At 32.6% G+C, this 16,396-nt stretch overlaps 1 protein-coding gene across 2 annotated transcripts in view; it reads right to left on the bottom strand.

Annotated features, from left to right (window-relative positions):
- Nucleotides 1-16,396, bottom strand: part of SACS (sacsin molecular chaperone) — an 80,330-nt gene that overhangs the window by 51,173 nt on the left and 12,761 nt on the right. For both annotated transcript variants that reach the window (XM_074303660.1, XM_074303661.1), the window contains exon 2: nucleotides 15,695-16,178. In XM_074303660.1, the coding sequence (XP_074159761.1) occupies nucleotides 15,695-15,717 (23 nt within the window). In that variant the 5' untranslated portion in view covers nucleotides 15,718-16,178. The remainder of the gene's footprint in view (nucleotides 1-15,694; nucleotides 16,179-16,396) is intronic.

Here is a 16,396-nt window from a genome sequence, read left to right as displayed (position 1 = left end):
AGTTGTGTAAAAATTTCTCAGGTGAAAAGGGGTTGCCAGCAGAAAAAGTTTAAGAAGTCCTGTTCTAGAAAAAATGCAAAATTTAGAAAGAGGACAATCCCAGATCTCACAAACCTTACCATCTAGGAAGAGGATATGTTGTTCTAACTAATTATTTAGATCCCTGAATCTTTGGATCTCCTGAATCTATCACAGTACCTTCTATATGATACGTATTGAATATATCTATTTAGTGTTGAATTTGAATGTGACACCTGAATGGAAAGCATCCTTCTTTATAGATTTACTTTTTAATTGTTGTTCTAGTCCCCACATGTAGCATGGAAAGTGCTAAATTGAACATTGCTTTTTTAATCTACCTAAAAACCATGTGATATAACAAAACACAGAATGTAAACTGTGAACTATGCAAAAGGAGTACTTTGTAATGCCTACATGAAAAATAATAGTCAATACTATTTTTATATGCTACATAAAAAAAACTTAAAATCTATACAAATTAGTTCAATATGTATGTGTAAATTTAATAGAGTTGGCTATATAGAAATAAAAAGAAATTAGGTTTAAAGCACACCAATGTTTCTCTAAGTAGTTAACTAAAAATTAATTTTCTACTATTTGATGTGGAGTTTATTTGTTGTCTAGATTTTCTTTGTATGCTTTTATATAATATATATATATATATATATTTATAATATTATCCCTTGTATTAATTTTTCCAAATTATCCCCCCTCCCTCTACTCCCTCCCCCCCCATGACAGGCAATTCCACTTTGTATGCTTTTTTAAGAGAGAATCTCAGAATCCATAGGCTATGTAGTAGATAAATTAATGTCTGAAAATGTTATCAAAAGTTATGTCAGAATGTTATCATATTTCCAGAGAAGTATTATCACATTAAACTGCTTATATTCATAAGGCATCCCTAGATATAATCTAAATATACATATATATATATATATATAATTAAATATATATATAATGTATTCTACACATATGATGTGTTATATGTTATATATGATATTTTATGATTTTATATATGTTTATTATATATTTTTCTAAAAGAATCTAGTATTATAATTTTAAAATAGGAGTTTTATCTTCTTAAATATTTTAATTATTTCATGATAATAGGAAAATTTTATAGTGCTAACGTTATGAAAACTTAGAATCATAGAATCTGTGTGCATAAAACCAGAGTTTTGAATATGGGAGAATAAATTACCATGTTGTTGATCATTGTGTAACAAAAGAAGAGCATTCTGAAGAATTGTCTTGAATAACAGAAGTTTTCAAAATGACTGCACATATTTTCAGGCTTGTGGAACAATTAAGTTTGGCAGGCATCCACAGTTCTGGAAAACATGAATGCTTTCTATAGCAGAGAGGGTATATTGCTGGGTAGAAATAAGTAGAGGGAAATTTTTGTCTGCTTAGAGTTTTTTTTTTAAGAAAAATAATGATAAATCCATAAGAAACAAAACATTTTTTCAACAGCTTGACTAGTATGGTGAATAGATATTTCAAATTGTCACATAAATATTATTCATCTAAACATTTTTGTATTTCAGCTTTTCAAATGAAAAAAAATCTTGTTAAATAAAGTCCATGTTTTACTGCAGAAGGGAGAGAAATCCCCATTTTTCATTTTTAGAGCAGGAAGACAACTTAGTGGGTATCTAGTCTAACCATTGCATTTTCTATACTCAGGGTAGGCAGAGGAGATGACTTTAGATCATAAATGAGATTGTAAGGGGAAAAACTGGTCCTTAATCAACTAATTTCCCCCAATCTAGAATGTAATTCCTGATAACTACTAATAAAGTATTGGGTGAATTCACAGAAAGCAAAAGAGCAAGTAACAGAGATTAGATACTGATATCTTAACATATTAACATTCTGGTACCCTTTAGTGTGAAGTTCTCACTGAGGAAATAAGAGATCAGCTTGATACTGGCTGGCAAAAAATTTGTCACACCCATGGTAATCTTTAAAAAGAAGCTTAGGTCAGATAGTAACTTTGAAGAATATGAATTCTGCACTTTTGGGGGAGGGGTTGGTAGAGGGGATTCTGTCCCCACCCTTTCTCCCATTCTCATTCAGCCTTGTAATGGATGTTTGCCACAGTCTATAAACTATAATTTAAGAAGTACATCCCTACAAAATACTCTTAGAACTAAGGAGTAGATACCCCTTGACTCAACTAGCAAATCTATTATCTTTTGGTATACATATAATGAAAAAAACTGAAACCTAGAGTGAGTAAATTATTTCACCAAGGTATTACAGGTGACAAGTGGTAAATCTGGAATTCAAACTTCAGTCCTCTAGTTTCAAATCTAGTATTTTGATTCTGCATGATGCCTTTTTAGAGACCAGGAACTTCTTGAGACAAATTCCTCTAGTCTAGTCAAAAAGTCTAGTAAATTAAAAAAAAAAAAAAAAGATGCATATAAATCTGAGGTGGTATAAGGATAAGGGATTATGCCTGTTGGATTGGGAAGTAAATTTACATATTAATATGCATTTTAAATTAATGTTCCTTTGTAAAAGCTAACTTAATTATTAGTGGCTATTACTGAGGTATTGGAAATTCACCTTCTGCCCTGAGAAAATGTCATCAACACAGCCTGGAGCCAATGACCTAAAGCCAGGATATGCCCCTCTTCCCAAAAGGGTACTAGAGAATCCTTGGGAGATGGGTAAAATGTCATATACCTGTTCTTCAGGTAGTGTCATCCAAGGAAATCAGAGTTAGATAAATATATTTTGTTTTAGGATCACTTTAATTTCTAAATATGTCCCTCAACTTCTCTTACTCAAAGATCCATCCTTCATAACAAAGAATAAAAAAGAGAGAAAAAGCAGTTCAACAAAACCAATAAATCAAATCTGTCATCATAGTAAAGAAGAAAAAGAGGTACAGTTTCTCAGCTGTTCTTCAAAGCCAAGTTTCTTTGTTATTATTAGGCAAGATACCATTCATGATTCTTCCCATTTACATTTGCTATAGTCAGAGATATATATGTGTGTGTGTGTGTGTGTGTGTGTGTGTGTGTGTGTGTGTTTTGTCTATTTCTGCAATGTTTACCCTGAATTAACTAATTAATATATCTTTGTATAACTATGGGAACATATCTTCTGAGGTTTCATATTGTTCTTAAGATTAGAAATTAGGTTTTCCAAAGCAGCTGAGATGTTTAGAAATTTTCTTCATCACCTATATCCTATGGATGTTGGAGGCTCCAGAGTGAAATGATGATACAGGAAAATGAATTTCCTTCTAAACGGAAGGTATGGGGAAGATATTTTGATGAAGTCCTTCTAGCCATTTATAAAATCTTAAATACTATACTATTTTATTAGAAAGTTGTTTAATTTTTTAAAAACATAAGTAGAAATGATAGATTATACCATAACATAAGTTGATGGATGCAAAATGGACTTAATGGCTAGATTCAAAGAAAGCCTGAATGCAGGCAACTCAGAAAATGAATGATCAATTCTTAATCAACATTGGAAGCTCACTTTATATATAGTCCATTGAATCCTTGTGTTACCTTACAACACTTAATTCATATTTGAATTCAATTCTTGGCAAAATTCTAGACCATATTATTAAATAAATATATAATTACCATCTAGAAAAGGAAGCAAAAATTAAGAAAAGTAAATATGGTTTCATCAAAATGGAAAAAGAGTGAAGTCGTCAAAGTATAAGTTACTGAGTTTGACTTTTGATTTCTGACAAAATTCTAGAACATATAATAGGCATGGTTTATGAGAGGAAAGTCATAATCACTAATAATCACCATATCCTCATCAAACTAGACTGCCTCAATTACCTTTTTATAGGGTTACAAGATTGGAAGATCCAAGATGTATAAATATAAGTTATTTAGATTTCAGTAAAATACCTAACAAAGTCTCTTGTGTCATCCTTGAGACAAAGAGAAAAAGATGAAGAGATTAGCTCTGTTCGTTAGATTCAGAGTTTATTTAATGACCAGCTCTAAAGAATAATTAATAATGCTTCAAAAATCAAGTTGGGGAGAGGTCTCTAAGCCAAAGAACCTGTCCTTGGCCCTATCCCATTTAATATTTTTTATCAATGACCTGGATGGATTAGACAAGGATAGACTTAACTAATTTACAATTTTAAAAAATTTTGATAACAATCAATATCCAACAGTTAACATGAGCAAAATATAACTCATTCTTCTCCAGAAACCCAAATTCAGGCTGAACATATAAGCAAAAAGAAGAAAATATCAAATAAAATGAAGAAATACTGCAGAAGAGAAGCATAAATGGTAAATACTGAAAAAGAAAATAACTACATAACAAATAAAAGCAGAAACTCAAAAAGAATGACTTCTCCATGAGAACTACAAGATGACCAGAAGTAGTGAAGCAAGAAATATAAAATGAAACTTGGATATAAAAAGGCAGAATAATTTTAAATACTTTAAAAGGTAGAAAAGTGTTATCCAAATATTAGACTCTTTAAAGATATGAAATAAAGCAAACAAAACTCAGTGATTTTATAAGACAATATGAAATCTTAGACCAATGTTGAGATTGAAAATTAGAAAAGCATAAAGATTTCCACTGTTTAAAACAATTGATCTGGAAAATGGGTTAAGGAGAAATTTTTAAGAATTATCATACCTTGAACCCATGATCAAATAAAAAAGCTATATCTGAAAGCTATATCTCAATAAATCATTAAAAAAAAACTCTGTCCAAATCTATTAAACCAGATGGCAAAGTAAAAACAGAAAAAATCCAGCTAAGATGATAGAAAAAGATAATGATGAATATTGGAGGGGATGTGGGAAAACTGAGATACTAATACATTGTTGGTGGAGCTGTGAACTGATCTAACCATTCTGGCAAGTAATGTGGAACTATGTCCAAAGGGCTATCACACTGTAGATACCCTTTGATCCAGCAGTGTTTGTACTGAGCCTATATCCCAAAGATATCATAAAAAGGGAAAAGAACTTCACATGCAAAAATGTTTGTATCAGTACCTTTTGCCATGGCAAAGAAATGAAAAATGAATGGATGCCCATCAGTTAGACAATGGCTCACTAAGTTAGGATATATGAATGTTATGACATATTCTTATTTTATAAGAAATGATCAGCAAGAGGATTTCAGAGAGACCTGGAGACACTTATATGAACTGATGCTAAGTGATGTGAGTAGAACCAAAAGAAAACAGGACACAGCAACAACAAGACTATACAATAATCATTGTGGCTCTTTTCAACAGTGATTTGATTCAGGCCAATTCCAATGACCTTGTGATAAAGTCATCTGCACACAGAGAAAGGACTTTGAGGAATGAGTTATGCAATCCAACATAATATTTTCACTTTTTTGTGCTTTGCTTGCATTTTGTTTTCTTTCTCATTGGTTTTTTCTTTTTGATCTCATTTTTCTTGTACAACATGATATAATGCTGGAGAAACTGAGGCAAGATCGAGATTAGAGTTTTTAATATTTTATTTGGGTTTCTGAGAGGGAGAGATTGTCTGGGACCAAAGGATCCATTTTGGCCCAAGAACTGATGCCTTAAAACATTCAGTATCCACATAGACTGTGAGATTCCAATGAGTTATATATGTCCCTAAGATCAGGGGAGACAAAGACAAGAGGTGGAGTCCAAACTCTGGTGAGAGCTGGAATTTCCAGGCAGAGACCATCAATTTGGTTCTGACAGGGTGGGTGGTGAGGACCAAAAATTCTTACAAATTGGGAGTTAAGGAAGTAGTAAAACTAATGACAGAAAGTCTGGAACAAGAGATAGAAGCAGAGGATCTCAATTAGGTATCTGAGATAGGACGTCTGGAGTTTTACCTTTAGGAATGTCAGAGTGGCCAGATCTCTACAGCCCTAATTATCTCATCCCTAATGAACAGAAAAGAGGGGTTGCAACCAGGGGGATTGATGTGAACAATTAAGGAATTAAAGAAGAACAATTTAGGGAAACTTGAGTCAGGATAATTTATGGAAACTGAGACAGAAAACTGTGGCACAACAATGATAATTGTAAAAATGTATAGTTAAGAATTGCATGTTTAACATATATTAGGAAGATGAAGTCAAAATGGGTTCATGATCTAAGCATAAAGAACAAGATCATAAATAAGAGGAACATAGGATAGTTTACCTCTCAGACCTGTGGAGGAAGAAAGAATTTGTGAACAAAGAAGAACTACAGATCATTATTGATCACAAAATAGATAATTTTGATTCTATCAAATTGAAAAGCATTTGTACAAATAAAACTAATGTAGACAAGATTAGAAGGGAAGCAATAAATTGGTAAACATTTTTACAGTCAAAGGTTCTGATAAAGGTCTCATTTCCAAAACATATAGAGAATTGAATCTAATTTATAAGAAATCAAGCCATTCTCCAATTGATAAATGGTCAAAGGATAAGAACAGACAATTTTCAGATGAAGAAATTGAAATTATTTCTAGTCATATGAACAAATGTTCCAATTCATTATTAATCAGAGAAATGCAAATTAAAACAACTCTGAGATACCACTACACACCTGTCAGATTGCCTAGAATGACAGGGAAAGATAATGCAGAATGTTGGAGGGGATGTGGGAAAACTGGACTATTAGAAACTATTTCCCAACAACTTGTCAACAAAGCTGATAAATATGGACATATATTTTAAAATATATATAAAATACCCTTATTAACAGGGGAAAAAATAGAGGGTCCAGGGACAAAAAAATTGAATAAACCATAAAGTAATCCCCAAAGAAAAAAGAAAGAATTAACTGCATGGATATACAAGTAAATTCTATCAAACATTGAAATTTCAATTAATTCCAAAGTGTTTTTTTTTTCAAAAATAAGGAAAGAAGACTTCCTACTAAACTCTCTATGAAACAAAATGATCTTCAAACTAAAACTGGTTGAGGCAAGGCAGAGAAGAAAATTGAAAGAAAAAGAAATTAAAAATTAAGAGAAAAAGAATAGGCAAAGACTTAAAAAAAATCATCATTTTTTTAGACTATAGGATGGATTATTTAACATAATGCTAGAAATCCAACTAAAAAGTAATAACTTCAGCAAAGAAGCAGGATATAAAATAAATTTATAAAAATTATCAGCCAATCAAGTTAATAAGCATTTATTAAGTGCCTATTATATGCCAAATACTATGTCTACTAAATGTAGGAGTGAGATGGTCAGACCAATATTTTAGGAAAATCACTTGGCCAGCTGAATGGAAGATGGATTAGAGAGAGAAGAAATGAGTCAGGCAGACCAATCAACAGGCTATTGCAATAATCAAGGTATGATGTTGAGACATAGAGAGTTTGCACTCTTGGAGAACAAAAGGGGACATAGTGTACTATATTTAAGAGATGTGGCAAAGATGAAATCAACAGCTCTTGACAACAGGTTGGCTATGGAAAGAGGGAGTGGTAAAGAGAGAGACAGAGACAGAGAGAGAGAGAGAGACAGAGAGAGAGAGAGAGAGAGAGAGAGAGAGAGAGAGAGAAGAGAGAGAGAGAGAGAAGAGAGAGAGAGAGAGAAGAAGGAAGGAAGGAAGGAAGAAAGAAAGAAAGAGAGGGAGGAAGAAAGAAAGAAAGAAAGAAAGAAGAAAGAAGAAAGAAAGAAGAAAGAAAGATAAGAAGAAAGAAAGAAAGAAAGAAGAAAGAGAAGAAAGAAAGAAAGAAAGAAAGAAAGAAAGAAAGAAAGAAAGAAAGAAAGAAAGAAAGAAAGAAAGAAGAAAGAAAGAAAGAAAGAAAGAAAAGAAAGAAGAAAGAAAGAAAGAAAGAAAGAAAGAAAAGAAAGAAAGAAAGAAAGAAAGAAAAGAAGAAAGAAAGAAAGAAAGAAAGAAAGAAAGAAGAAAGAAAGAAAGAAAGAAAGGAAGGAAAGAGAAGAAAGGAAGGAAGGAAGGAAGGAAGGAAGGAAGGAAGGAAGGAAGGAAGGAAGGAAGGAAGAGAAGGAGGAAGGGAAGGAAGGAAGGAAGGAAGGAAGGAAGGAAGGAAGGAAGGAAGGAAGGAAAGGAAGAAGGAAGGAAGGAAGGAAGGAAAGAAAGAAGGAAAGAAAGAAAGAAAGAAAGAAAGAAGAAAGAGAAAGAAAGAAAGAAAGAAAGAAAGAAAGAAAGAAAGAAAGAAAGAAAGAAAGAAAGGAGAGAGAAGAGAGAAGAAAGAAGAAAGAAGAAAGAAGAAGAAAAGAAAGAAAGAAAGAAAGAAAGAAAGAAAGAAAGAAAGAAAGAAAGAAAGAAAGAAAGAAAGAAGAAAGAAAGAGAGGGAGGAAGAGAGAGGGAGGAAGGAAGAAAGAAAGAGAGGGAGGAAAAAAGAAAGAGAGGGAGGAAGAAGAAAGAAAGAAAGAAAGAAAGAAAGAAAGAAAGAAAGAAAGAAAGAAAGAAAGAAAGAAAGAAAGAAAGAAAGAAAGAAAGAAAGAAAGAAAGAAAGAAAGAAAGAGAGGGAGGAAGAGAGAGGGGAGGAAGGAAGGAAGAAGAGAGGGAGGAAAAAAGAAAGAGAGGGGAGGAAGAAAGAAAGAAAGAGAGGGAGGAAGAAAGAAAGAAAAGGAGAGAGGGAGGAAGAGAGGGATAGAGGGAAAAAGAGAAGGAGGAGGAGAGGGACAGGGGAGGAATCAAAGAGGACACTTAGGTTGCCAACATAGGGGAATAGGGAGGACCATGGTGCCCGTCAAAAGTTTAGAAGGGGGGAAGACACAGGAAGAAAGGTATTCAGTTCAGTTCAAGACATATGGAATTTAAGAAATCTATTGAACATTTAATTTTGGAAGTCTAAAAGGCAGTAGGAGACTAGAAGTAAGAAGAGAAGTTAAGACAAGGCAGATTTAAGAATAATAGAGATGATGATTAAAACCACGGGTGTTGATAAGATCGCCAAATGATATGGTATAAAGGGAGAAGAGAAGAGAGAGCCTAGGACAGCCCTGTGAGACAACTACAAATACTGGGCTTGATGTGGATGATGATCTAACAAAGGAGACTTAGAAAATACAGTCATGTAGAAAGTACAGAGGGAGAACCAAAAGTTACTGGTGTCCCAAAAATCTAGGAAAAGAGAATGATCAACAGTGTCAAAGGTTGCAGAGAAATCAAAATAAACAAGACTGAGGAAAGACCATTGGATTTAGTAATTAGGATACCATTGGTATCTTGGGAGAAAGAAATTTGGATTGAATGATGAGATCAGAAACTTTCACAAGTTCAACCACAAAGGCAAAGAGATATTAGGTGCTAGCAGTGAGAGAAAGATCAATGAGGTTTTTTCAGAATAGGGAAAATATTAATATGTTTTTAAGCAGTAGGAAAGAAGCCAGCAGACAAGTAGAGATAAAGTGAGAAAGAAGGGATGACAGAAGGAACAATCTATTGGAGAAAACATGATTTTATGGCCTACGTCATATAGAGAGTTTGACTTGGTAAAGAATAAGGCCACCTCTTAATGTGAAAAGCAGGTGAAGGAAAAAAATGACATAAAGCAGATGAGTAATAATAGATTAGGAAGAAGGGAGAAGAGGCAACGCGGTGAATGTCCTAAATTTTTCAGTAAAATTGAGGCAAGGATCTCCTGAGAATGTGGGGTGAGAAGGATCCATGGGAATTTTGAGGAGAAATGAATATGTTTCCCTTTCTGTATCTTAACAAAGACTAGCTAATTTAGAATATTCAGTGGTTACTTATTGCTCTAATATAAAATATAGCTTCTCCTATTTGACATTTAAAACTCTTCACAATCTAGCTTTGGTCTAATTTTCCAGCTTTATTTTACGTTACTACAATTCATGCATGTTCTAATTAAATTGGACTACTTGTTCCCTAGTCTTGACATCCCATTTCCCTCTACTCTTTTTGTGCAATGGCCATATTCCCTCCTTCTGCACTGAGGTCGCTTGGAATGCCAAACAATCCATCAGGCTCAGCTGCTATCTCCTGGATAAGGTCTGTACAAACATACACACACAGAGACACACACATAGACACACACACACACACACACACACACACACACACACACCATACACCATGGTTGTTACCATTCTTCATCCAAAATGTTACATTGCATCTGTTTTTATTTGAATTTATCTACTGTGTTCCCAATAGAATATAATCTCCTTAGAGACAGAGTGTTTTGTTTGTCATTCTTTGTATCCTAAGAAACTAACATGGTACTTTGAACATAGTAGATGCTTAATAAATGATTGTTGAATGAATGAATGAAAGATAGGGATTTGATTTAAAGCATTCTATCATAGCATATGACTTGTTAAAATAGCATAACATAAATCTTTAGGATGGGCAGCATAAGATACTGGCTCTCTCAGCAGTTCACATCCTACTCTTGATGCTAACTGGTTGTCCTTGTGCAAATTCTTGGTTTCTGTATGTGTCAAACTTGGAGATTCCTTCTAGGCCTACATTCTGAGGATGCTTTGGCTTTGCCTTGCACATAATGAGTGCTTAACTTTAAATTAAATTTGATAAATTCTTTAACTTTTAATTGAAAAATTAAACAAATCTGTTAATTTAAACGATTTAAGAATCCTTCAAATATTAAACCAGCAGATACACACAAATATCCTCATATATGTGTCTTTGTGCTACCTCTTACCTCTGATATCTTAGCTTTGAATAGACTCACTGTCCAAAGGGAATTTCAAAATACTTCAAGGCCAATGTCAAGAGAGGTATCCAAAAAGATACAATTTATTCTGTGAACCGCTCTTCTGGGCACAAATAAAACACATCATTTTTATCACCATTATTTCCCATGTATCATTAGAACACTTAGAACCACTTTGAAAATCTGTTGTTTTCTCACATTTATTCTATTATGCTTTATAGCACCTTGTAGATGACACATGGTGTAGATATGAGTAAGTTTAAAAGTCTAAAATAAATAACCTTTTTTAAAGCATTTATCAAAATTCTAATACAAGCAACTTCCTATTTTCTTATAATGTAATGGTAAGCAGCCAGATAAAGAAAGAACTGATCTAAAAAAGGAGGCAGAGAGGCAACAGATTTGAGTTTAAGACCTGGTTCTGGGATTTATTAACTTTGTAATTACAGGCAAATCACATCTGATTTCCTATTTACTTATCTGTATAATGGGAATTATGTTACTTAATCTGTCTCCTTCACAGAGTTACTGTGAGGAAAGATTTCTAATAGCCAAAAGTACTAAGTAAATGTGAGCTATGATTTAAAGATCAAGAGCATGCATAGTATCAATTTCAGTGATGAAAGGAAAACAATAATAGAATTTCTCCATTTATTTTTTTTAAATTTCACTTCATATGCATAGTATGACCTTTTCACATGAACATTAAATAAGGTTATCAGATTTTTGTACCATTGTCTCTCATACTAGCCACTTATTGTATGAGTTTAGACATATTATAACCAAAGAATACCTTAATTTCTCCATTAGTGTGGATAGATGATATTTAAGTGTTAAATATATAATTCTATCATAAGGGGTCATTGACGTACCTTTAAAACTAGTTCTTAGTCTAGTATCATAGACTTTTTAAAAAATATTTTTAATAAGGAAAGACCATATGGTGTTTAACCATGATATATAAATGGCCCGACCCTTCATAATTTATTCACACTTAAGTGCCCTCCCCAAGGTATCATGTTCCTTTAGTACCTCCACTTTACATACTCTGGGATCAGTTCCAAGTTGAGTTCAGAAAGTTCATTTCAGTCCAAGACTATTTCTGAACAGTGTTGAATGGGCTTTTCCTTCAACAGAACCCTCAGACTAGGACAAATACTGACCTGAACAGAGCATGCCTTGTAATACCATGCATATATGGATTAAGTATAAAAACCCTATTTGCACAAACAAGTTGGACAGCTTTTGTCAAATCACTCTTGATTGTATATATAATATATAATGTTAGTTAATATATTACAAAATATATTTTTATAATTATCATACATTAATATTTACATATTTTATATATAAATTTATGTTGTATATACACATATGTTATATATGTATATTATATAGGTTATATATGTATATTCTGTTATATTATTCTGAATTTATAATACCTTGTAGATATTGCGATTTCATGTTATCACACTAAAGACATCTGCTATTGACATACATAAAATAAATCATTCACAGCTGCACACTAGATGAAGTTGATGCTATTAATGTGGAAAAGAAATACTGTTTCAATCTCTCCATTTATACATGTATTATATACATGCATATACATATCTCTAAATGCAAGCTGCTGGGATGTTGATCTTCACTGTGGCAGATGTTACATCATCTTGCTATGCCTTCTGGCATTTGTGTTCAGTGATGCCATGTTACTTTACAGCTTATATTTTCATAGACATGAATTGGTGACTTTAAACTAAGCACTGATTACTTGAGAAACAAAATTGCTTACAAGTAAGACTTTACTTATTAATCAAAGTCAAGATGGTGAGAAAACTTCCAGGAATTTAAAATATCTTCCGTTATATATCCAAATGTGGACAAAAATCCATTTCCTGGACTGCAGATTCTTTATAAATTCAAATATTGGTAATACTAATCCATTTAACATCCTAATCACTGACTCTAATAGAAAAGAGACTATGTTCATTAAGTAAGCTCCCATGATCCTAAATTTAGAAATGGCTACAATTTGGGAGAGGCAACTAACTAATACTTTGGAAATCAGGATTAAAATTCAAAATGATCTTGTATTGGGGAAGCAGTCACAAATAAACATAATGAGATGCAGTAGAAACAGGTATGAGGTACAGAACTTGAGAAGAAAGAAAAGCTACTTTAATATGAACCAGGAAATAACTATTGATTTCTTTAAGGAAAGGACTGCTCAAGGCTAAAGTAATTTTTTTGAAAAGCATCATATGTATCATAGAGGCCTGGAGCTAGGAGGGATTCTCACTTTACTATAAGAAAAGGACTCTTAACCTAGGGTCCATGAGCTTGTTTTTAAAATATATTTTGATAACTTTTAATATAATTTGTTTCTCATTTTATACATTTTATTCAGAGAAAGGGTTCACAAGATTTATCAGTCAACCAAAGTGCAATCCCTTAGGATTAGGAGAGCTTATTGGCAAAATTTCAGTGCAAGAATTTGCCTCTCAGAAATCAGCAGACACTGAATATCAGGGCATGATTTTTTTCTTTGTTTTGTTGATTGTGTAGATTTAAGAAAATGACTAATATTCATCAATGGAGAAAATATTCAGAATGAGCATTTAACTTAAAAGTGTGTTTTTTAATTTCAGAGAATGAATTGTTAAGCATTTTAAAGCACATCCCTGAACCAACACCACACACACACACACACACACACACACACACACACACACACACACACACACAAAGTGAGAACCCTCCTTCTGAGAGATCACTTCAGGTCCAAACTTCTTGGATAATAATTTATTCAAAAGACATAGCTAGTTAATTATTGGTGGGACCAGAATCAAGCAAAGTGATTCCTAGTGAGAGCCTCTCTCATTGTTTCACATTGTCTTTATAGTTATCTTCAGCAAAGTGGTATAGTGGATAGAAGTCTAAACTTTGAATGAAGAATACTGGAGTTCAAATCAATCCTCAGATATATTAACACCTGTGTGATGTTGGGCAAATCACTCAACCTTTGGCTCAATTTCCTCATCTGTAAAATGGGAATGCTAATTTCACCTACTTCCTAAAATTGAGAGGATAAATTAGATAATATCTATAAAGTATTTTATAAATCTTCAATTGCTATGTAAGTGCTAGTTATTTTAAAAAACCATTAACAAAAGTAATAAGCACTAAAAACAGTAGCATTGTAAGGTTTGCAAAGTGCTCTCCATTTATTATCTTATTTGATGCTCACAAAAACCCCAGGAGGTAAGTATTATTAGTATTATCCTCATTTCACAGTTGATAAAAAGAGGCTGTTATTCTCCAGGGTCATATAGCTAGTAAGTATCTAATGAAAGATTTGAACTCAGGTTTTTCTTACCTCAAGTCCACTAATCTGTACATTACACCATAAAAAAAAAAAAATCATAGTTTGGATCTATAGAAACAAAAACATTGTCACTTTTCCTTGTATGGAGAAGCAGCTTGACAGTGGATAATGGGAGTTGGAATCAGGAAACTCAGGGATCAAATCCTTCCTCAAATACATACTATATTGTTTTAGACAAGTCAGTTCTAGGCAAGTTTCCTCATGTGTAAAATAGGTATGCTCTTACCTCACAGCTTGCAAACTTTTAAAAAGTTATGTCAATGTCCATTATTTTGATGATTATAATTTCTTTATTCTCATCTTGATCAAAAAGAGTTCAGATACAAGTAGTCCTGGCCCAGGACTGGCAAAATATTATTTTGTTTACTTTTCTATGAACTACTACTTAAAGGGATTGGTGATGATGATAAAGATGATATCTTCATACACTATATACCTCATGGATGGGATATAAAATAAAAACCTAGCTTTCCAGAAGAAAAATTTACAAGTAAGGATACCTAATGATAATATCTCCATTGAATTTCTTCTCTTTAGGTAGTAAACAAGGAATACAAGCGATCTCTTTGATGTTTTTAAAATTGGAAACATCTTTTCAACTTACAATGTTATTTGGCCAGAGGACAATTTATGTGAACCTTAGCTGCAGTTATTAATAGCTGTAGGAACCTCCCATGGCACTCAAGTACTGAACAGAGAAGAACTCACTGTAGTCTTTTTTAGGGACATTCAAGGACTAATATTAAATAAAACAATCTTCAAAAGGGAATGTTGTTCTATTTTTTTCTTAAAGACATTACATTAGAATACAAGTAATGAATAAAATTGATTTTTCAAAGCACAACATAAGACAGTAAAATGTTCTGTTTAGGCAGAAAGCCAAAGGCTTGTAAATAAATAAGACATTTTATCTGCTGAAAAGCAAAATTGTCACCTATTAAGTGTCGAAATGAGATCAACACAAGTATGAATGGTGGTGTATGGAAAGGATTATCCTCTCTATACCCATTATGCATCTTACATTTTACATGGCTTTAAGTATTTAAGGGGTTATATCATTTATCCTTACCATATCTCCTTATAGCAGTGAATATGGAAGAAATACTAGAAGTATATTCACTTTAAAGAAGAAAAAATTTAAGGGTAAGCTAGTGACAAAATAGTGATGATTCACAATGACCAATTTTCCTGAAATAAATCATATGAATATCATATTATAACCATAAGGATCTATACAAATATGAATTATTATTTGTTTCCTGGCCATCATACTTCACACTTTACTGTGTAGACTTACTAGTTATGCCAATTTAGCAAATTTTAACAACAAATGCAAAATCCAAAACTATTATAAACTGTTTATAAAAGAATTTAAGGCCTTTAGATTTTTAGTTCATTTCCATGTAATTAATCTGTTGCTAAAATTTGACTTTACTTTTTCCTTTTTTGTTTCAATTTGCCATTATGTATAGCTGCATAATGGCTATATAATCTATATAATATAGAGTATAAAATATATAGTTATATAATATGTAGCACATAATTGTATTGCTATAATATATAAGCTATGTAATAGCTATATATACAATCAGTAAAGTAAGAAATTTCATTATAATTGAAGTAGTTTAAAATATACATATACATTATAAAAAGTCATTTACCTGACATCATCCTTGGTCTCCATTATTTCTTCTCATGAAATATTTTTCTACTAAAACACAGATTATGTTTTCCTTTCTTCTGTGCTAGTTTTTCCCCACCATAAGTCCAGCTTTCTGTGACCAGTGAAAAGCCTTTTATTAGGACTCATTCATTATCTGATGTCAGAAAACATGGTTGTGCTTATTTTTACATTCTGTATCTCCACTCTGATGATCACTTTCTTGAATTGTCTTTCTCCTTCTATCCCTCCCAGAAGTCATTAAGGTGAAGTACCATTCAGTAATTAGGAGTTCTTGAATTTCCTCCCACGAAATATTTGTTCATGTTCTTCACTCTTCTGGATTCCATTTACGACATGAAAAAAGATGATTTAAAAAAATATTTTTATTCTGATGCCTTCTCATCTCAGCAAGGATTGAGTACAGATGTGTATCATTATTTCTTTTCTGATATTATCAGCTTTGTTATATGAGTTCTATGATCCTGGAATAGAAAACAAGAAAGAGAAAGGAGAGAAGTGAACAGAAGGGCAACAAAAAGTCATTCCCCCCAATATACAGTATTAACCCTCAGCTCTAGGGACTTTCTAAATATAAACTGCCTGATGCATTGCAGGACTGCCAAGCAACCTGGCACTAGTCTTCCTCTTATCTCAGCCTCCAAATATTCATCTAACTAAATCTATCTACTAACCTCTGAAT

The sequence above is a fragment of the Sminthopsis crassicaudata genome, chromosome 3, assembly GCF_048593235.1.
Source record: "Sminthopsis crassicaudata isolate SCR6 chromosome 3, ASM4859323v1, whole genome shotgun sequence".
Taxonomy (NCBI): domain Eukaryota; kingdom Metazoa; phylum Chordata; class Mammalia; order Dasyuromorphia; family Dasyuridae; genus Sminthopsis; species Sminthopsis crassicaudata.
This window is presented reverse-complemented; position numbering and strand designations above follow the sequence as displayed.